Here is a 19875-nt window from a genome sequence, read left to right as displayed (position 1 = left end):
GTGAAACTGTATTTTCTGTGTGTTATAACTGTACATTCATTCAGTATTGTATATTCTGATACATTCTTGTACGCTCTGGTAAAAGTAATGATCATCCATATACTGTATGTCCTTGAAAATTAAGAGTGTCTTTGGCCTTCAGCGTCACCACAATACACAGAGTTCAGTGCCTTTGTACAGCATCTTATTATCTTCTTTTGATACTAATTGTAATAGATTAACATGTTGGATTGAGAATGAATCCCTGGTCAGTAAATCGTATTCTTCGTTATCACATGCATATACTGCAGAAGTTATATGGCCTTTCCAATCAAGTCCTTGAGAAATCCAAAGTATTTACAGTAGAAGTACAATTTTAAACTCCATACACATTATAAAAATGACTAAATAAAAAATAAATGTACTAATTTATCTCTTCATAAGAAAATAAACATGACCGTAAAGCTACTTTTCTTCAACACCATAAACTCACGTACAGTACTACAGACAGAGTATTCACATTGTAAGGCCATTATGACGATGTAATTCAAGATAAAACCTGGGAAAATGAGAAACGGATGTTCTTTACAGCGTCGCGACAACAGGCCAAAAAAAATAAAATGATAGAAAAATAAATTCTCCTCGTCCCACTGAGCCACCCGTCTTATTGTCGTCACGCAGCCAGACATGCAGAGCTACAGTGGGGCTGATCCATGCAGGGTCCTCTATATGTAGACGGGCGTCTCCTGTCCCGTCAGCAGTCTGAACATCACAGCAGGCATCGTCTTCATGTTGATCTGGCACAGAGGGAAACATGAAAGAAGCAGGGTGGGTAAATGCAGGGTGTCAAACATGTGGCACACGGGCCCTGAATTGGCACCACAAAGACTCTGAGGCGGCCCACAGGAACGATTTGGGACTTTTAACTGCATTTTTATAAATTGTACAGTTTTTTCTACTGATAAAGGCCTCCTTCACGATTGTTCGTACTACACCTAAGTTAAAGAAAAAAAAGAACAATGAAATGACAAAGAAATCCTATTTTTTCACCATCTAATAGAAGAGTTTCTATTTCTTTATGGTATCTTTTAAAAAGCAAGAAAAACTTTGCTTTATTATTACAGGTCAGTCTGGGCAATGAGATACATTCTCTGTGCTTTTACACATCTATTACTTACAGTTTAGTCCCAAAGTGCCATGTTTACAGATTTCTTCCATTTACTACAGCAGAATTTCTTTATCATATAGAAAAACTGAGACATGCAGCTAAAATTGTACTTCTTTTTTTGTATGTGAAGATATCAGAGGGGTTCTGACTGGGGTTAAACTTATCCCTCGCCTGAAAGTCAAAGTGGGCTGTATGTGGCCCACAATGTAAAGTGAGCTCCCTGGGTTAACCCATCAACTTCAGATGCATTTACACATGCACAGATATGTAATCGGCCCTAATTTACTTACTCCTCTCTGTCCCACCAGAGACTGAGAAAAGGATTCAGATGTATTGCTGTCAAACAGAGATCTTTTCTATCAGAACGTACACTTGAAGAAATTACAGAGAAAATACAAGAGTGGTTGAAAATTAAGTTAAAGTTTTAAATAATATTCGGTACATATTTTTGATTATGTTTAACTTTAAGTTTTATTTACAGCATTGAAGCATTGAGCATCACAACACAAACTGGGATCTGAACCATCAGGTCTCCTCTGTATTCTCCATCCATTTGTTTGTGTTTAATACTAGTTTGATATGTTGCCATATTCATTTACTTTGGTCAAGAGTTAAAAGATGTATAACAATTTCCTGAAAAAATTAAAAAAAATCAATGTGAAGCATGAGCTGCCTGACAGTTAGTTTGAAACAGCTGAGTTTATCTAATTGAAACAGCGAACAACGTGATGGTTTTATTGGAGTTAATGTGCTGGACTATGAGTCAACAAGGAAGGGCAAAAGATTTCCCAAACTGTTCCTTTAAAGCACGCTCATAGGGATAAATTATAAACTTGCACTCAAGGAAATAGATTCCTGTAATCACTGTGAAAGTACACAATAGTTAATTTCTCTGGAATGTGAGTTTTCTCACACAAACATCCTTTATTGTACTAGTCAGTTTTAATTTAAAAAAAATATTTAACCATGGTTTGTTTAATCACAGGATTTTATTGACTTTATTGACCCATCACTTACAGGCATTCTGTGGCCCTGTGTGTACCCAGTGATTTGGCTTTAAACCAAACTCTAATGTGCATGCATCTATGAAAGGCCTGTGTGGCACAGTGTTTGTGTGGTGCAGTAATCGGAGAAAATTGCCATCTTGTGTCATGAGGAGTTCCTACCTCACCCACAGAGATGGACAGGGTTTGAACTATCTTCTCGTGTGCCATGGCAACGACACTCTGACCATTTATTTCAATGATTCTGTGTCCAACACGAACGCCGCCTCTCTCAGCGATACCGCCTCGCATCAGGCTGCAGATCTGAGGAAGCAAAATAACCCCAAATGTGGAACTGCATCATAAATACCAACACTCCCAGTCAACAAGGGGGTATGTTGTAAATATTAACATATTTTTGGCATGTACTAGAGTAGCTTTCATGGTTCACAGTTCACAGTTCCTTATTTATCTTGGCCCTGGTGCAGCAGCTCAAAAACTATCAGAGCAGAATGACGCCTGAGCTTTTGGCTCACAGCAATTATTTGTACATACGCTGAGCTCATTATTGCTATTTTTAACATAAGCAGCCATCACTGTGATGCTATAACATGACAAAAAAACCTGCATGCACCTAAGCATTTAATAAGCCTGAGTTGAAAGTTCAATCTTAAGTTTAGAGTCATGGTAACGAGTGATACGGCTGCACTCACAATGCCATTTTGAACACTGAAGCCGAGCTGGAACTTGAGATCGGGTCTCTTGATGAGGACGGTGGTGACAGGAGGGCAGCTTACAATACTCAGCTTTACCTTCACCTGGTTCTTCAGACCCTGGGACACATTCAGAAACGCATTCACATGTTTCAGAAGTCAAAAGGTTTGTGGAGGTGGACTAAAGACTGGTGCTGTCCCTGTGCTTATGTGGTATTTCTATGTGCTTGTTAGTGTCATGGTCAAAATTACATTTATTCATTCGTGTTCTTCTTTCCTGTCCACTTAATCCTTTTAGGGTGAAAAGAGGGACCACCTAAAAGTCCACTAATATTTAGGTACTTTCACTGTAATTCATACTTTTGGGCTGTTCAGTCCAGCACTACTAACTACAGATAGTTTTCCTTGTGCTATTCTTTGATTCAAATACTTCCTTATCTAACTTATGACTCTAAGTAAAGGGCTAACTGGAGGTTCCTGATGTACTCCATACCTTAATGATGCCCTGGCAGGTGGCCAGTGGCAGCCCCACGAGACTTGTGTCATTGATGGACATAATCTGGTCGCCCACGTTGAGTTTTCCAGAGCGAGCTGCGGGCCCACTGTTCAGCATGCTGGCCAGGATGACCGTGGGCAGAATGGAGCCCCAGCCAGACTCGACTATTACCACGCCGAGGATCTCGCCTTTCTGCTTCTCTATATACAGCTGTAATACAGTATACAAGTATTTTTTAAACCTTTTTAAGCACACTTTGAATTTCATATTGAAAATTAAATCAAATCACTTTTATTGTCACATCACATGTGCAGGTACATTGGTACAGCACATGTGAGTGAAATTCTTGTGTGCGAGCTTCACAAGCAACAGAGTTGTGCAAAATACAATAATGTAAACAAGCAAAATACAAGAATGGCTACATCTGAAACTAATAAATATATGTACAATATATAATAGTTTATGCATTTCATAATAGTATATGCATTTCATTTAGCGAGATTCTGTTAGGGTGGAAAATCCATCAGTCATCATTTACAATTAGCCAACAGTGGAATAAAAAACATGTCACACCTCTTTACAGTTGTCTGAATTTGAGAAATGAACGAGGTCATCGTGGTACATTTCCTGGGAGCTGATGATGTCACTGTATTGTTTCTGGCTCAGGTCGGTGGGATTGATGCCATTGGCTCGCAGGAATTCTCTGTAGGCCACACTGAACGCCTGACCAATAGACTGTGCGATTAGCTGCGCCTACGGGAAGGGGAGCATTTGGGGGAAACCGCTCAGCAGAAAGGCTATCCCAGCTGACAACAGCAAGGAAGTGACCAGAGATTATTGTAAAAATGTAAAACTAGAGCGTAAAGTAGAAAAGAATGGCAATACTTACATCCTCTGATTCAAAGACATAGCAGATCATTCTGTACTGGCTCTTCCCTTCGCTGGTGGAGTCCGAAGATTCAGAGAGCTCCTCTGATGAGGCCTGAGACATGCGCCTCCGTGCCATCAGAACTACAATGCTGCCGATGTCTGCGATGTAGGAGATGGTTCGCAAGGCACTGTCCATCATTGTTTCCTATGAGGAACAAAAGTAATGACAATCATGATTCAAAATAAATTGTGTTTATGCACAAGAAGAAGGCAACACACAAATTTAAGAGCCACTGACCTGTGTGTCAGCATTCAGTACTTTGACAGCTTTAGTGGAGATAAACAGGTCCACTTCTGTCATCATTTGAGAATCTTCATCTTGGCTCTTTGAGATAAACAGAATTTTAATAAGACGTTTTACATTTCAGAGAATGAATGTGATGCTTTAATCTTGCATAGCATTTTTTTTCTTGCACCTCAATAATAACGCTTGTGCTTATGCCTGAAAGGCAGAGACAGTTTAAATTATTCTTTTCAAACTTTGCTTTTGTGACCAGCAGTTCATTTGTAGTTACATTCAAGGCACAAGCACAGGATATAACACTTAATACACAGGAACAAAAACATGTGGCCGTATCAAAAGAACAAAGTGGCCAAAAGAAAGACATGCAACAGCTCCACTGTGTGGTAAATAGATGAGGTTACTGCACAGCTGACTTTTTATAAATAGGTCACAAGCAACATACAGTTGTGGTCAGAAGTATTAATACGTGTTATGGTCATTGTAATTTAGGGCCTTGAATTATTTCTTTGAACTGTTCATTTTCTCAGTGTGGAAAGAGTGTACAGCATACATCTTTATTGCACTTTGAAAAGAACTGGGTGCACAAGTTTGACTTTAGTTTGTATTTTTTTTCTAATCCACACAGTTTTAGATGTATACATACACCTCCACTAATATTTGGTTAAACGTCCCTTAGTAAGTTACACCTTTACCAGAAGCTTTTTGTAGCCATTAAGAAACTTCTGGCATAATTCCTGGTGTATATTTGACCACTCTTCTTGGCACACACCCGGTTTTTGGTAAGGCCATTCCAGCTGTTTAACGTTAGCCTGCTTCATCCATTCAAAAACCACCTCACACGTGTGCTTTGGATCACTGAGCTACTGGAACACGCTGAAGAACTTGGAGATAGTCATTCTTCTTCATTATTACAACCACTTTGTACAATGTAACAGTACTGCTGACAGCAAAACAGCCACAGTGCATGATGCTACCACCACCGTCCTTTACAATTGGTACAGTGTTCTTAGGTTTGAAGCTTTCACCTTTACAAACATACTTGTTGTCAAGTGTGGACAAATAGCTCAATCTTTGTCTCATATGGCCATAAAACCTTTCTCCAGAAGGCATTTGGCTTGTCCATGTGGGCAGCTGCAAATTTCTCTCGAGCTTGAAGGTTTCCATTTTGGAGCAGGAGCTTCTTTCTTGGTCGGCACCCTCTCAGTCCGTGATGATATAAAACTGGATTCACTGTGGACAGTGATGCTGGTGTTCCAGCAGTTTCCAGCTCATGGTAGGCTTGAGCCTTAGTGGTTCCTGGGTTATTCCTGAACATCCTAACCAAATTCCTCTTATTGTAGGGGGACAGTCTGGGTCTAAATCCAGATCTCGGCAAAGTGATGACACATCTGAATAACATAGTTATGTACAGTTGTTTAAGTTAACAGGCCTTAACCTTGTCAAGTTAAAAGACAGAACTCAGCACCACTTATTAAAAGATTAAAGTAAGTGTATCTATATAATTGAGCCTGTATGTATACTTCTGGCCTTGTATGTATTAAATAACATCCATCCATTCACTTCCGCTTATCCTTTTCAGGGTCGTGGGGGGCACGGGAGCCTATCCCAGCTGTCATAGGGTGAGAGGCGGGGTACACCCTGGACAGGTCGCCAGTCTGTCACAGGGCTAACACACAGAGACAGACAACCATTCGCTCTCACATTCACTCTCGCATTCACACCTATGGGCAATTTAGATTGATTGATTAACCTAGCCCCGCTAACTGCATGTCTTTGGACTGTGGGAGGAAGCCGGAGTACCCGCAGAGAACCCACACCAACATGGGGAGAACATGCAAACTCCACACAGAAAGACCCTGGCCTGAACTACATACATATTATTTATTTCAACTGCGAGCATACATGTAGAATAAAGTCAAATCCCTAATAAAGTCGAGTCCCTCCAGCCAAAAATAAAAGCCAACTTTTCTAAGGCTGAAAATCCCAGATGGAGAACATCAAGAGAATCTAATCAAGTCTCCTGGACCCGAATTCAATTTGTTCCCTAGATTTCATTTCAGTTTGTTCCCACATTTTGATGCTGGCCAATTTAAAGATTTATGAACTAAATGGATGCATGTTGGTAGCTGTAACAACCCTGAAGAAGAATTACCTTGATTTGACTGACAGCTTCATGAGCCTGGGACATACGGACACTCTTGGATGGGTTTTTATCAGACAAAACTTGAGTGCAGCCAAGGTAGTTAGCAGCAAAGATGATCCCATCAATAAGGTCTTCTGGCTCACAGGGACCTGGGACTGTGTGACAAAAAGACCCCTGTAACGTGCAGCACAGATTCATAAAAATGACAACATTTTGAGAATATTCTGAGATATTTACCATCCTCAAAGCTGGGAAACGAAGCAGCTTCCTGTGTTTTCTTTTTTAAAAAATGTAATAAGTTGGACTTCAAGGGCAAATATTTTGCAGATACAGTATAAAAACCTATATCTATCACAATATCCACGATTGCCTACATACAAAACTTACAAAAACAAATGTTTCTTGGGAATACGATTAAAGAGACAGTAAAAGACAGTTTTTTGATCAAAAACTGGATGATAAGAAGCTAAAAGTAGCTGAATTTTAACCTTGGGAGTGTTGCTGTCTTCTGCAGAGACAGGCTCTGGACACTGAGACCTCGTCGCCTGCTCTGGCAGCTCCTCAGGTATTGCAGCCGGGCTGAGCTTCTCATTCTGCTAAACAAAAATAAGTGGGGGGTGTTTTCTTCTTATCTTGGACAGTTTGTGTTTTTTAACATTTCTTGTTGTCCTGTGCCGATTAAGAAGAACTCATAAAAAGTGATGAAGACTATTTCTGGCGATGCATAAAATTAAAATTGTGCTGATCCCCTCTAAACCACAGCAGAGGCAGGTTTGGCACAAACATTTACAATCACAAGCCACAGGGGACAAGAGCTGACAAAGATGTGTCCTATTTGCATTGCTTACCTGCTGGGGTTTCTCTAGCCGTCTCTGTCTCTCCTCGAGAGACTCCCTCTGTTGTTCTGGTGTGTGAAGAGGAGCCAGGGATGGCTTGATAACCCTGGGTTCATTCTCCCGGCTGTTAGCAGTGGAATTACTGGGTCTGGGAACAGGAGGAGGCTCTCTGTGAGGCTGGGGTTTCTGGGTTTCAGTAGGAGGCTGAGCATGGGAGTGGCGAGGTGGGGGAATAGGGTGTTGCTTACTGGAACTGGACCTAGCTTTGGTCCTCACGGCAACTTTTTTGCAGTCCCTGGGCAAAGTCTTTGGACGCTGCTCAGTGTTGCTGGTCATGCATCCTTTGATCCCAGAGGCAATTTGCTCGATGCCCTCTCCTGTTCCCCTCCTTCCTCGCCCTTTACCCTGCCGCTCCTTCTCCTTTGAATCTATGTGAGATGGCTCACACTTCTTGCTGGCTCCTAGGACATTAGGGTTCCTTGTGACTCGGACGTCACCTTCTCTTTGCCGTTCCTCTCCCCCCTTCCTAATTCTTTCGTTCTCATTACCCTGATAAAGGCTAGCCTGCCTCTGAATACTGTCCTCCGTCTCCTCTAAATCCTCTATAAATTTGGCCCCATCTAGCACCTCTTCTATCTCATCTCCATCACCGAAGAAGAACCTGTCCTCCTGGCCCTTTTTAACTCCCCCTTCTGTTTCATCACCAGCAACTGGAGCACAATGCGACCTGAAGCGATGGCTCATCTTACTCGGCTTAGCGTCTGATTGTGATCCCTCACATATTTCTGTGCCATGCCGTGGCCTCGGAGTCATCTGGTCAGGAGCACTGGTGTTCTCATTAGTATTATCACTGACAGCATGCTTTATATAGCCACCGTCCTCAGGACAGTACTGCTTGTAATACCTCATGTCCACACCGCCCTCTCTGTTCAAATGCAGAACCTCATCATAGTCCTGTTCGACATCGGAGCCCACGTTGTCGTACTCAGAGCAGGTGTCCTCCATGTCCTCAGGACTAGGGTCACAACTCATGTAATAGTGATTTGCAGAAACAGGAGAAGTCAGCTGGTCATTATTATCCTCCTCCAGCGCACAAGGTGGTTGCTCAGTCGCCTCGTTCACCAAACCTCCCCGCTCTTCTTTGCTCTGTCCAGGACCGGGGCATGATGAAGTGCCGGGTACCAATATTTTGGAAATGGATCCTGGCCTCTTTCCATGAGCCATAACTGGCCCCTTTAGCCCACTACCCTAAGCCCTGTAAACATTAATAGAAAATCAATTTCACATTTTTGAGAAATGTTATATTTTCAACAGTATATCATCATTCAGACTCTTTATATTATTATGAAAAATAACTGAACACATATTGTATTTTGCAAATGACGTAGGTTCATCACACTGGAGAAATCACCTTCCAAAGACTTCGATGCTCTCTTTCATAAAAACAGAAACTCTTCAGCAACTCTTCTCAGTTTTCGAGCTCCTCCGCTACAAGCCTACAGCACAGGTGCCGTCAATTTAAATAACCAAACATCAAAGATTCCTCTTTGCATATGGTCAAAGATCCACTTTTGTATACAGTGACTATCTCTGTCATACTTTAAAAACACACACACATCCTCCCTCCGTACCAAACATCCATATTTTACTTACATGCACCATCTCAGTCCATTTGTCTTTGATGGTGTTTGTTATCTGTGATCTTGGTCCGTTGTGCCTGCTCTAATTTTGTCTTGATGTCCTGCAGAACAGGAAGCCTGCAGTAAAACTACAGACACACAGCCTTCCTTCTGCAACACTGCTCTCTATTCTTAGCACCTCCCACCACAGAAGCACAGACATATGCAGATGCTCTATACTGGCTTATTGTAAGTCAGTCTGCCTTCACACACAATTTAAACTCTTCTCTTGTGGGTGAAAGTCATCTGCTTAACCTAGTCTAGCTCTCTCACACACCGCTTGAAATATAACATCCTAAAAAGTTATTACAAAATTCTGGCACAAGTAATGCTGACAAAAATGCTGCCCATGCCTGCTTTCAGATTGTAGCATGTGGTGTTTTCTATAAACTATGTTATTGTTTTATAGTTTGCTAAACAGTATCTTCAAGAAGCTGCCTTGAAAAACAGTAAAGAACCAAAGAACAACAACACAAAACTGTCTAAATTAGTCAGAAAGTACTTCACAGCTGAACCGATAGAAATTAATCGTGGAAAAATGATTACAGCTGTTAATTAAAAGTAAATACTGGCATTTAACGAGTTCCAGCCTCTCGAATGTAACTATTTGGGGGTTTTTTTCTGTCATTCTTTTACCGATAGTCTACAGTTGACAGAAACGAGAAATTTTAAATAGAGACATGATAGTCTACATTGACCAGACACTTTATAAGGTACACCTAAATGGTACAGAGCTGAACCCCCTTGTGCTTTCGGAACTGCCTTAATTTTTCATGGCATGGATTCAACAAGGGTCTGGAAACATTCCTCAGAGACTTTGGTCCATATTGACATGACAGCATCACACATTTGCTGCAGATTTGTTGGCTGCACCTCCATAATGTGAAGTCCACCACACCCCAAAGCTGCACTACTAGATTGAGATTGGGTGACTGTGGAGGTCATTTGAGTACAGTGAACTCCCTGTTGTGTTCTGGAAAGCAGTTAGAGATGATTTGAGCTTTGTGATATGGTGTGTTCTTCTGCTGTCATAAAAGGATGGACATGGTCAGAAACAGTAACCAGGTAGGCTGTGGTGTTTAAGTGATGCTCAGTTGGCACTAAGAGGCCTAAAGCGTGCCAGGAAAATATACTTGGAACCACTGCTGGTGCTGCTTTTATGTTTTTTACTCCAGATTCAGACCCTATTTTGCAGCAGTCTCAGTTTCCTGTTCTTATCTGAGAGGAGTGGCACCTTGTGCGGTCTTTTGCTGCTGTCACCCATCCGCTTCAAGGACTAACATCATGTGCATTCAGAGATGCTCTTCTATATGCATAGACTGTACCAAGTACTTATTTGAATGACTGTTGCCTTCCTATCATCTCGAAGCAGTCTGGCCATTCTCATCTAACCTCTGACATTCAACAAGGAAAAACGCCGCTCACTGGATCTTATCTCTTTTTCTGACCATTTTTCTCTATAAACCCTAGAAATGGCTGTAATCCCAGTAGATCAGCAAGTTCTGAAACAACTCAGAGCAGCTTGCCTTGCACCAACAACCATGCCACATTCAAAGTCCCTTAAATCAGCCCCATTTCTCATTCCAATGCTCAGTTTCAATGTCAACAGCCTGGTTCGACCATGTCTGCATGCGTAAATATGCATTTAGGCATATGCCATTAACTTTGTTGCCATGTGATTGGCTGATTAAATATTTGCGTTAACAAGCAGCTGAACAGGTGTACCTGACAAAGTGGCTGGTGAGTGTGCATTCAACATATATTCTCAATCAAGAAAACATCTGGCAGATTAAGAAATGGGGAAATATCTGTTATTCGCAGCCCTACAGTAATAATACAAATGTACAACAGCAGGATTTAACACCAGTAAATTAGAGAGTATCCATCAATACAACATAAAAATGCTGTTGATTTTATTTATCAATATTATAATGATATAATTTATGATTCTCTCAGCTCTGAATTCCACCAAATCTCTTTTCATCCCTGTCATCATTTAAAAGAAGTGAGCTCCTTAAGTGTGAATGTGATGCTCTCAGTTTAGTAATACATGCTTTACATTTGATTAGTACAGGATATGTGAGAGGCAGCACACTGACAGTGCTGTGCTACACGCCCAGTATAAACATGTCATCATCAGCATCCTCATCTCAGCATGAAGCATCTAAGCTTGAGGCTGAAAAGAAAAATCATAGAGCAAACTATTTGGCTCAAGCTAAAAAGACTCCACAACGAAATGAATCCTATCAGTGTTGATCAGGTCATTATGCAACTGGGATTATAGCATCATCAGCACAAAAAACCTCTAATCCCTGCTAACAGTCCCAAGCATGACTTCTCCATGGTGCTGAACTGGCAATTAAAACAACAGGGGCAATTACAGAGTAGAATTGGCCTTCACCATTGCAGTTTTCTTGCACCTGCCCTGCCCTTGAAGAATGAGTGGTAGTATTTTATAAAGCTATTACGCCTAACTTTTGCCGCAGCTGCAGGGGTGGTTGTTGCTGTGGCTCCAGTCTCCCCACAAGTGGACGCCGCATTTCCCTCTGCCTAGATGTCGATAAGATAATCGGATATGTCCTGCGCATATACCGTGCATTAATGGAGCGCGCTCCCTCCACACACGCGCTCTAGTGGTTATACCATCTGGAGGCATCTTATTATCCTACAGCAGCTGGAAAATTCACATCGACCTTGATGTGAAGCATGGAGACTGCACCATGCTGACACCCAACTAATGGGCTGATGTGCCACAGGAGCACGCACATCTAGCATCGTTTTCGCTCTGTGACAGAAACACGAGCAGGCCTACATGCATCAATATTGCATGCTCCCCTCTATACGTGCATTAATATATGTGTGTGCCACTTACCGACATCAGTCCTGTGGGGGCCTCTCCCTTAAAATGCCCGTTTGCTGATCAGATGAGATTGATCTCCGGGATGGTGATTTTTGAATAAAAGCCGCACAGCAGCCCAGGAACCTGTGTAGAAAATACACCCCCTAACACAGGCACACACGCACCATGTGCTCACTAGTCGCACTGTTCTACCCAACATAAAACATTAATGCACACGCAGATGCACCTCTATATGAATGGATTGTATTTTTATGTTTGTTTGTTTGTTTGTTTGTTTTTAATTTTTTAGTCATTTTATAATTTGTTTAACAGTATAAGTGGTGGCTTGTAAGTCATTAAATAGACACCCAAGGTGTGATTTATATTATTAGATTATCTTTACTTTAAAGCCATATTTAATATGATTATATCTTACAGCTTCCTAGGATTTATTTGCGTTTGTTGAGGAAAAATATCGATGTATCTGGGATCGATTTCGATGTTCTGCGCTCTACTGGTTGTGCCTAAGAAGCGGGATTGGGTGCCATATCTGCTATCGGTATGTTAGCTATTGTTTTGAACCGCTGACAGGCTGTATTTTATAGTTTTCTGCTGGATTTGTGAAGCACTAAGAGTCGCAAATGTGTGACCATTTTAAATGAGACATAGGTAAGCTAGCATACGAAGCATTTCTACACCGAAAGCGCAACTGTCAGAGTATGCAACAAAGAAAACCTGTGGGGGAAAATAGTTTTCACCGAGCAGCACCACCACTGCCGCCTGCATTGCTGAAACATGGCCGAGCGAGCTAACAAAGGCAAACTCAGGGGACGTTTATCATTGTCGAGAACCAAAAAGACGGACAATGTTGTTAAAGTTGGCACTGCTGCCAGGGGTGCCACCACAAGTCCAATCACGTCGTTCTTCTCCAGCAAGCCTCCACCTAAGCTGGCCTGTCCCCTGTGTGGCCAGCTGGTACCGAGATTCAAGATCAATGAGCATATTGATCTGCAATGTCAGAACTTTGAGAGAGGAGACAGCACTGTCGGCTCAGCAAGTAATAGTGTTATCTCAAGCACTCAGCTGTCACCCAGAAGGAGTCTCCCAGAGTCTCCCGCGGAGGCTCGAAAAGTGGAAGAAGCGGGTGAAAAAGGCAAAGAGACCAAAACAAGCCCTTATTTCAAAAATAATAACTTTCAGCAGGCACCACGGGAAATAAACAGCAAGACGGTGGTCAGGACCATTGACCTTGGAAGTCTTTCTTCTAAATTATCTAGAAAATTTCATAAGGCACCTGAAAGGAAAGAAACAGTGGACGAACTTGATGAGACACTGAATAGCTCACAGAAAGAAAATCTTCTGATTCAGAGTTTAGAAGACAAAAAAGAGGACCTGCCAGTCAGATCAACCAGTGTTGTCTGTGTAGCAGCAGTGGAAGATCCATCACATTCAGAAAAACAACATAAATTTGAAAACAAAGCATCTAAATCTGATACTGTCCAAAAACAAGTTACTCCGAAGCCGCACTCTTCTCCCTCCAAACCAGCAAATAATTCACAACAGGCACCACGGGAAATAAACAGCAAGACTGTGGTCAGGACCATTGACCGGGAAAGTCTCTCTTCCAAATTATCTGGAAATTTTCATAAGGCATCTGAGAGGAAAGAGACAGTGGATGAACTTGATGAGACACTGAATAGCTCACAGAAGGAGAATCTTCTGATTCAGAGTTTAGAAGATGAAAAAGAAGGTATGACACGCCGGTCCACCAGTGTCACCTGTGCAGCAACAGTACAAGACCCATCACATTCAAAAAAACAACATAAATTTGAAAACAAAGCATCTAAATCTGATACTGTTCAAAAACAAGTTGCTCCAAAGCCACACTCTTCTCCCTCCAAACCAGCAAAACGAAAAAGTAAATCTTCCATTAGTAAGGCAGCTAGCTTTAAAAAGAAAGCCAAGCTGGAGAAGAAGTCCTCTGAAGGTAAAGCTGGAACAACTGATCTGGATCAGCATGAAACTGTAGTAGCGTTATCTGCTTGTGACCAACCTTTGAATTTAGAGGAAACGTGTGAGGAAAAGGTTGCGGTTGTCAGTGGTGATTTACTCCCAGTGTTTGGTGCCGATAGCATCACAAGTGAGCAGAGCTCGACTACGGCTTCGCCGCACCTTCCCTACTACCTCAGGAACTTCAAAACTGTACTACACGCTGTGCTGGAGAATGAGGATGACAGAGAGTTGTTCAACCAAGATGATTTGTCCTTTATACGTGCATTTGAAAATCTGTCAGGTATGTTAAAATATTATTCAATAGTTATTCTAAAAACTGTGAAAATCTGGCTTTATTGTTCACATGTATTCTATCTCTTGAAGTCATGGGACAGAAGTTGTATGTGAGGCTTTTTCAGAGGAAACTGAAGTGGCTCCAAGTAAATAAGCTGGATTATGAAGAGATATGCAGCGATCTTGGACCCATTTCACAGGAGCTGGTTCAAAGTGGTTTTCTGGAGACAGGTAAATGTGTAAAAAATTTAATGTCTCCTTTTGTTACTGTCATTTTGTTACCGTTCGATATTCATGTTTTTCCAATTATGTTATTAATATGACTGCACTGATCACATTTAGCTATTATGTTGGCATCATGTTAATGGTTGAAGCTAGGAAATACAGTAAAATGTTTGGAATAAACATCAAATTACATCAATGAATAAACATCACCAAATTTTCTCTAATAATGTCCACGTCTGGTGTTTTTACCTCTCAAAGAGAATGACCTTGAAGACTTGGGTGAGGCTCTGGATCTCCTGCCGGCTCCTGAACTCAAAGCTTTGGCTAAGACTTTCCACCTGGGCAATTCAGCGACCCAAAAACAGCAGGTAGTGGACGGGCTGCTCCGCCTTAGCAAGCAAAAGTCTCTTTTCACTCTGACCACTGCACAAAACAGTGTCGGAGCAGTGATTCTTAAACGGTAAGATAATTATTTATGTTATGTTTTTTTAGTACCAGTATTGCAGTGGTGGTCACACCCCATCCTGTCTTTAAAGGGCTAAGCAGCTTGCAGGTTCCTGTGTCCGTCTCTGTCGGGGTCCTCGGGCTGTCTTCTCTCGTGTTCTCCTGCTCTTCTCTCTGACGGACACCGTGGAAGAAGAGGAGATGGCAGCTGGAGGACAGAGCCAGCTTTATACCATCCTTTTGGTAAACTCAGGTCGTCTAGCCTTCCCAGACTATACAGTACAGCGTGTAGCCAAGGTTTTTCAGGATAGAGAGGACCTTATCAGGTAAGGTTCTACCAAAATATCTATAATGACTTTCTTATGTTTTATCAAGCAGGATAGGCACAAATAAGTACTAATAATGGCATGCATCACACCAGATATGAAGCTTCCATGCGAGCACTGCAAGAGGTGATCCTGGCTATGCAGGGTGGTCAGTGGGAGACGGCCATGGAGCTCTATGCTGCAGCCAAAAGTCAATGGCTAGTGCTGAAGAAAAACAATGACCTCAGGTGCGAAATCATAAACATTTGCTTCAGTGTTTCCAAAAACAGTCAGTTGTGACTGATAACAATATGATTTGTTTGCAGTCATCAGGAAAAGCTGCCTGTATTTCTGCGCTGCTTCACTGCAGGATGGGCTTACACTCGAATTTTATCCAGAGGGGTCGAGATTTTGCAAAGGCTCCGTCGCTATGAGGTTTCTGAACCTGTCCATTCACCGCGAAACACAAATTAAAGTGCTTGTTCATGTCATTGTTGAAGATCTCATGGGTCTTCTGTTCGTGTCACAGGAAGCAGTTGAAGAGCTGCGGTCTTTGCTATTGCAGTCCGTTTACTGTCCTGACAGCCGCGGGCGATGGTGGGACAGGCTGGCGCTAAACGTTCACCAGCACCTCAAAAGTCCTGAGCAAGTCTGCACCCTTCTCTGTTCTCATTCACGTCCTACTGAGACAGTCTGATTTAATTTTTTGTCAGATGTCTTGTGTTAATCTTTCAATTGTTGGACTGTGTTCTTTACCTGTCAGGCTATCTGTGCTATTAGAGATGGGCTGTCAGACCCTTTGGTGCGTACAGGACATAAACTCGCGCTGCATCACAGAGCTGTTAGAATGAAAGAGTCTGCCAGCTGCAAGAAGTACCGCCTGCAACTGAGAGACCTGCCCACTGTCCAAGTACAAGATGTCAAGCATGTATGTTTTTCACAGTGTCAGTGTGTGGGTTTCAAAATGGAACAGCTTAGTTTTTTAGCTCACCTAAAAGATGCTTTTGTGTGTGTCTGTGTGTTTGTTTGTTTGTTGTTACATCTGACTGCAGGTGACTATTCGAGGACAGCTGTTTCCTCATGAGGGAGGCATGGGAAAGTCTAAATTTCTTTTACCAGCAAATGAAGAGGGCGCTCATTCCACTGTAATATGCTCTGTAGAGGAGCTGTCCTTGGCGCATTACAGACAGCAAGGTTTTGACCAAGGTAAACAACTTTTTTTCTCCTGTAAAAATGTATAGATACAAACAGAAACAGTAGGTTTTTTTGTTTTTTCTTTTGTTTAAGTATTATTATTATTATTATTATTATTATTATCATCATCAGGGATCCATGGAGAGGGTTCAACATTCTCAACACTGTTTGCTCTCCTGCTGTGGGACATCATTTTCATGGACAGTATTCCAGATGTCTTCCGAAACCCATACCAGGTAAAGAAAGGTCTATACGTGTTTATCTGAATATGTATGAAACTCTAGAGCTCACGTTTGTTTTCCCTTACAGACGTGTCCGCTGGATTTTTACACCGACCGCTTTTATGAAAACAGAAAGGATGCAATCGAGTCTCGTGTCCAGTTACTTTGTGAGGCGTCTGTGGAAACTCTGCAAAATATGTTGGAAGATGTCTGGAATTCCCAGGAGGGAAAAGTGTGTTCGTTGGTGAGCTGGGAACGTTTCTCATCCCTTCAGCAAGCGCAGGTACTTAAGGTTTTAAAAGTACATGTTGAGTGCTGTCAGTATACAGTGTTTCTCACATTATGTGTCAGCGCAGTGGGGCATATGAGGACACATTTTCCTCAAACACACTCTAATAATTGTCTCACCTCATTACCAAGTTTGGCGCATCCTTCATTGACAGATTAGCACGTAGACTCTTGCTTTGGAGCCATGCTGGTGTAATACATTTAGAATGGGGTTTGAAACTTTCTTGTGAAGCATTCAATGAATCTGTATGAGCTGATAATAGAAAAATAAGAAACAAGAAAAAGTCAGTAAACGTGCCCTTGTCCTGGATTTTTTTTTTTGATGGCGTTGCTGGCATCCAGTTGAAGAAGACCATGTGTTTTTTTTCTTTGTACTGTTTTCATTGTTTTTTTGTTTTTATTTATATTTTACACAATGTGGGTTTTTTTTTTTTGGGGGGGGGGGGGGGGGGGGATTGTAAGTTTCTACATTTCTTACTGTAGGTACCAACATGATACTGATGTGCAATTAGATGCTGATTTTCTTTTCTTTTTTCTCTCCCCAGTCTCTTGTTGCATGCCTGGGTGGAGCCTTTCTAGGTGGAGTAATAGCACGAATGGCAAAAGACTACAGGCACTGCCGTGGAGGTTTGCCCGATCTTGTGGTGTGGAACAGCTCAAACAACAGCTACAAGGTGAGATCACCTGCCATCCTGGCTTGTTTTGTTCTCTGTTTTTTATGGAATCAGGAGATTTTTGGTGCCCAATAGTTTAAACTCTTGTGATGTCATGTGATTGTAGCTGGTGGAGGTGAAGGGGCCCAATGACCGACTGTCTCACAAGCAACAGATCTGGCTGGATGAGCTGCAGAAACTTGGGGCCGATGTGGAGGTGTGTCACGTGACTGCTACTGGAGCCAGAGGAGCTCGTCTGGAATAAACGGACACAGAGAAATTGACTGATAAGACTTGTGCTGCTAATTAATCAGACTGCGGTCAAAAAGAAAACATCCGCAATCGGACATGCTGGGAAAAAAACATCCTGTTTGATCAACCTATAGAGAATGGTGTAAATCTTGATTTCAAAATCTATAAAATTTCACCTTTCTATGTAGGAGGAGGTTAATGTGCTTTGTTTTGTATGGCATTATCATCTGGTCTTCAACAGGAAGTCGTGCACTATGTGATGAGGATCATCGTTAACAGCTTCCAGGATCAAAAATTGCAACTGATGCATGACAGTAAATAGATCCAGCCACTACACTAATATAATGGTGTTTCCTTTTTGGGACATCCTGTAATCACAGGATTGTGTGTTGCCATGCAACCAAGACTCACATTTTCTTGGCTGCTTGTAAATTACATGACAGCTCTATGAGTTTGTTATGCAATTAAACACTGTGATAATATGCCTATAAATAAGCTTTTTGCCAGTAAGCATTGGGTAATCAAAGATATCAGCTGGGTGCAAAAGAAGAAGTCATAGGGCTACTTTTAATCAGAGTATTTTAGGGCAGAACTGAAGGAAATTTTTAGTCAGCCCAAAAAAATCTGCTTCCTTTTTAAATGCTGTATAAAAAATAATAATAAAGAAAGAAAAAAATCTTGAAACAGATTTTCTGTTAATAAGCTAAGACTCTGCCTCAGCATGTTCATTTCAAACTTTGACATTGCCGTAAATCAGTTATTAACAATAAAAGTGTATCATAGTTGATAAACTACCCCTCCACAGTGGCTCCGTACCCTGCCAAGAAAAGTGGTCATGCTTAATGCCGTGTACAGTCATCCTCCCAAAGGCCCATTATTTCTTTTTTAAATTATCAGTCAATCTGTGGTTTGCTTTCTCTATTAACTTAGTAAGTGTTCAGTCTGAATTGGTTCCCTGATGCTAAGATGACAAAATCGTATTACTGGTATGATGTGACTCAGTCACTTTACTGTAAGACTCATCTCAGAACAAGAACACTGAGAAAAAAACACCACCACTGACAGATGACTCTACATCAGGTATGAGAAGAGTCCGTGAATCCAGAATAATCTGAATCTGGATCAGTGATATTTTATTGAGAACATAAAGACGATCATGAGTTTTTTAATATTTCAGTTTGATATAAAGTTGTGAAGATAAGACAAAATTTCCAACTTTTCCCATCATTCAGTGATCAGAATCAGAATCAGAATGCCAAATGTTGAGCAGGTTTACAACATTAGGAAATTGCTGCGGTGCTTCAGTGCAAACATAGTGTCATAGATAGCACTTAAATAGACATGGAAAAAAATAAAAGTAGGGATAAGAATTAAAAGTGCTACGTGGAAAGATATGTGCATGAGATATACATGAGATATATACATGAGAATAAGAATTAAGAGTGCTACGTTGAAAGATATATACATGAGTGCAGGTGGTGATCAGTGCCAAACATGGAATGATGCAGTGACACAGCGTAGGGTCATGTGTTAGTGATGAAGAATGTATCAGAAATCCCTTTATCCAGATCTGGATTAAGTCAAATTTGGGCCAACTCCCACTTCTGATTTTTAAGAAATCGAGTAAATTCATCCATAACAAACAAATAAGCTGAACCAAAATACAGAGGTAATAAAGTGAATCTTTTCTAAGGTTAAACAGGCTTAGGACACACTGTTTAAACTGAGTGTTGTGAATGAAGCAACATACGTTTTTGGCAGTTTATGAGAATTTATAAAGTATGCCAAACCTACAACCACAAAATAAAAAAGAATAATAGATGGATAAATGTTAATTTTAATGTTTTTTTATTTCAATTTGATAATTGTAAAAGAAATTATTCCAACCTGTCCAAACAGGTTTTGAGTAATGCTGCTAACACCCAGACAAACCAACCACAACCTCCTCGGTGGAAGTAAAAGTAAGCACTTAATGATCAAAACTAGAGGCCAAAAAA

The 19875-nt window shown here is 41.3% G+C and overlaps 2 protein-coding genes across 5 annotated transcripts; one reads left to right on the top strand and one right to left on the bottom strand.

Annotated features, from left to right (window-relative positions):
• Window positions 1-13: 13 nt before the first annotated feature.
• Window positions 14-12202, bottom strand: apba2a (amyloid beta (A4) precursor protein-binding, family A, member 2a). 4 transcript variants are annotated; one of them, XM_085412449.1, is made up of 12 exons: window positions 12044-12202; window positions 7505-8747; window positions 7145-7252; window positions 6894-6933; window positions 6666-6811; window positions 4508-4594; window positions 4229-4414; window positions 3913-4092; window positions 3337-3549; window positions 2844-2963; window positions 2314-2454; window positions 14-776 (listed from the first exon to the last, which is right to left on the bottom strand). In XM_085412449.1, the coding sequence occupies exons 2-12, from the start codon at window positions 8714-8716 to the stop codon at window positions 705-707; spliced, it is 2505 nt and encodes an 834-aa protein (XP_085268575.1). In that variant the 5' UTR covers window positions 8717-8747; window positions 12044-12202; the 3' UTR covers window positions 14-704. The 4 variants fall into 4 exon arrangements, with proteins under 4 accessions (XP_085268575.1, XP_085268576.1, XP_085268577.1 ...); XM_085412450.1 differs by having other exon boundaries at window positions 7145-7249; XM_085412451.1 differs by lacking the exon at window positions 6894-6933 and having other exon boundaries at window positions 6666-6830.
• Window positions 12203-12534: 332 nt separating this feature from the next.
• Window positions 12535-18669, top strand: fan1 (FANCD2 and FANCI associated nuclease 1). The gene is made up of 13 exons (XM_085412448.1): window positions 12535-14303; window positions 14387-14527; window positions 14780-14981; window positions 15058-15291; window positions 15387-15518; window positions 15597-15705; window positions 15800-15919; window positions 16034-16198; window positions 16323-16476; window positions 16597-16700; window positions 16774-16968; window positions 17519-17647; window positions 17754-18669. The coding sequence occupies exons 1-13, from the start codon at window positions 12806-12808 to the stop codon at window positions 17889-17891; spliced, it is 3321 nt and encodes a 1106-aa protein (XP_085268574.1). The 5' UTR covers window positions 12535-12805; the 3' UTR covers window positions 17892-18669.
• Window positions 18670-19875: the final 1206 nt, after the last annotated feature.

This window comes from Rhamphochromis longiceps, linkage group LG7 (assembly GCF_057381845.1).
Source record: "Rhamphochromis longiceps isolate RC_006_pf linkage group LG7, R_longiceps_female_GT1.1, whole genome shotgun sequence".
In the NCBI taxonomy this organism is placed as follows: domain Eukaryota; kingdom Metazoa; phylum Chordata; class Actinopteri; order Cichliformes; family Cichlidae; genus Rhamphochromis; species Rhamphochromis longiceps.
Note: the sequence above shows the minus strand (reverse complement) of the source record. Positions and strands in the feature narration are given on the sequence as shown.

Excerpts from the sequence above, each read along its gene's own strand:
- apba2a (XM_085412449.1), bottom strand. The coding sequence starts at position 8,716 with ATGGCTCATGGAAAGAGGCCAGGATCCATTTCCAAAATATTGGTACCC. Across the intron at positions 4,093-4,228 it reads ATGTCTTTGAATCAGAGGAT|GCGCAGCTAATCGCACAGTC; the intron begins GTAAGTATTGCC and ends CCCTTCCCGTAG. Across the intron at positions 3,550-3,912 it reads ATTCAGACAACTGTAAAGAG|CTGTATATAGAGAAGCAGAA; the intron begins GTGTGACATGTT and ends ACTGTATTACAG.
- fan1 (XM_085412448.1), top strand. The coding sequence starts at position 12,806 with ATGGCCGAGCGAGCTAACAAAGGCAAACTCAGGGGACGTTTATCATTG. Across the intron at positions 15,292-15,386 it reads GATAGAGAGGACCTTATCAG|ATATGAAGCTTCCATGCGAG; the intron begins GTAAGGTTCTAC and ends GCATCACACCAG. Across the intron at positions 16,701-16,773 it reads TCTTCCGAAACCCATACCAG|ACGTGTCCGCTGGATTTTTA; the intron begins GTAAAGAAAGGT and ends TTTCCCTTACAG.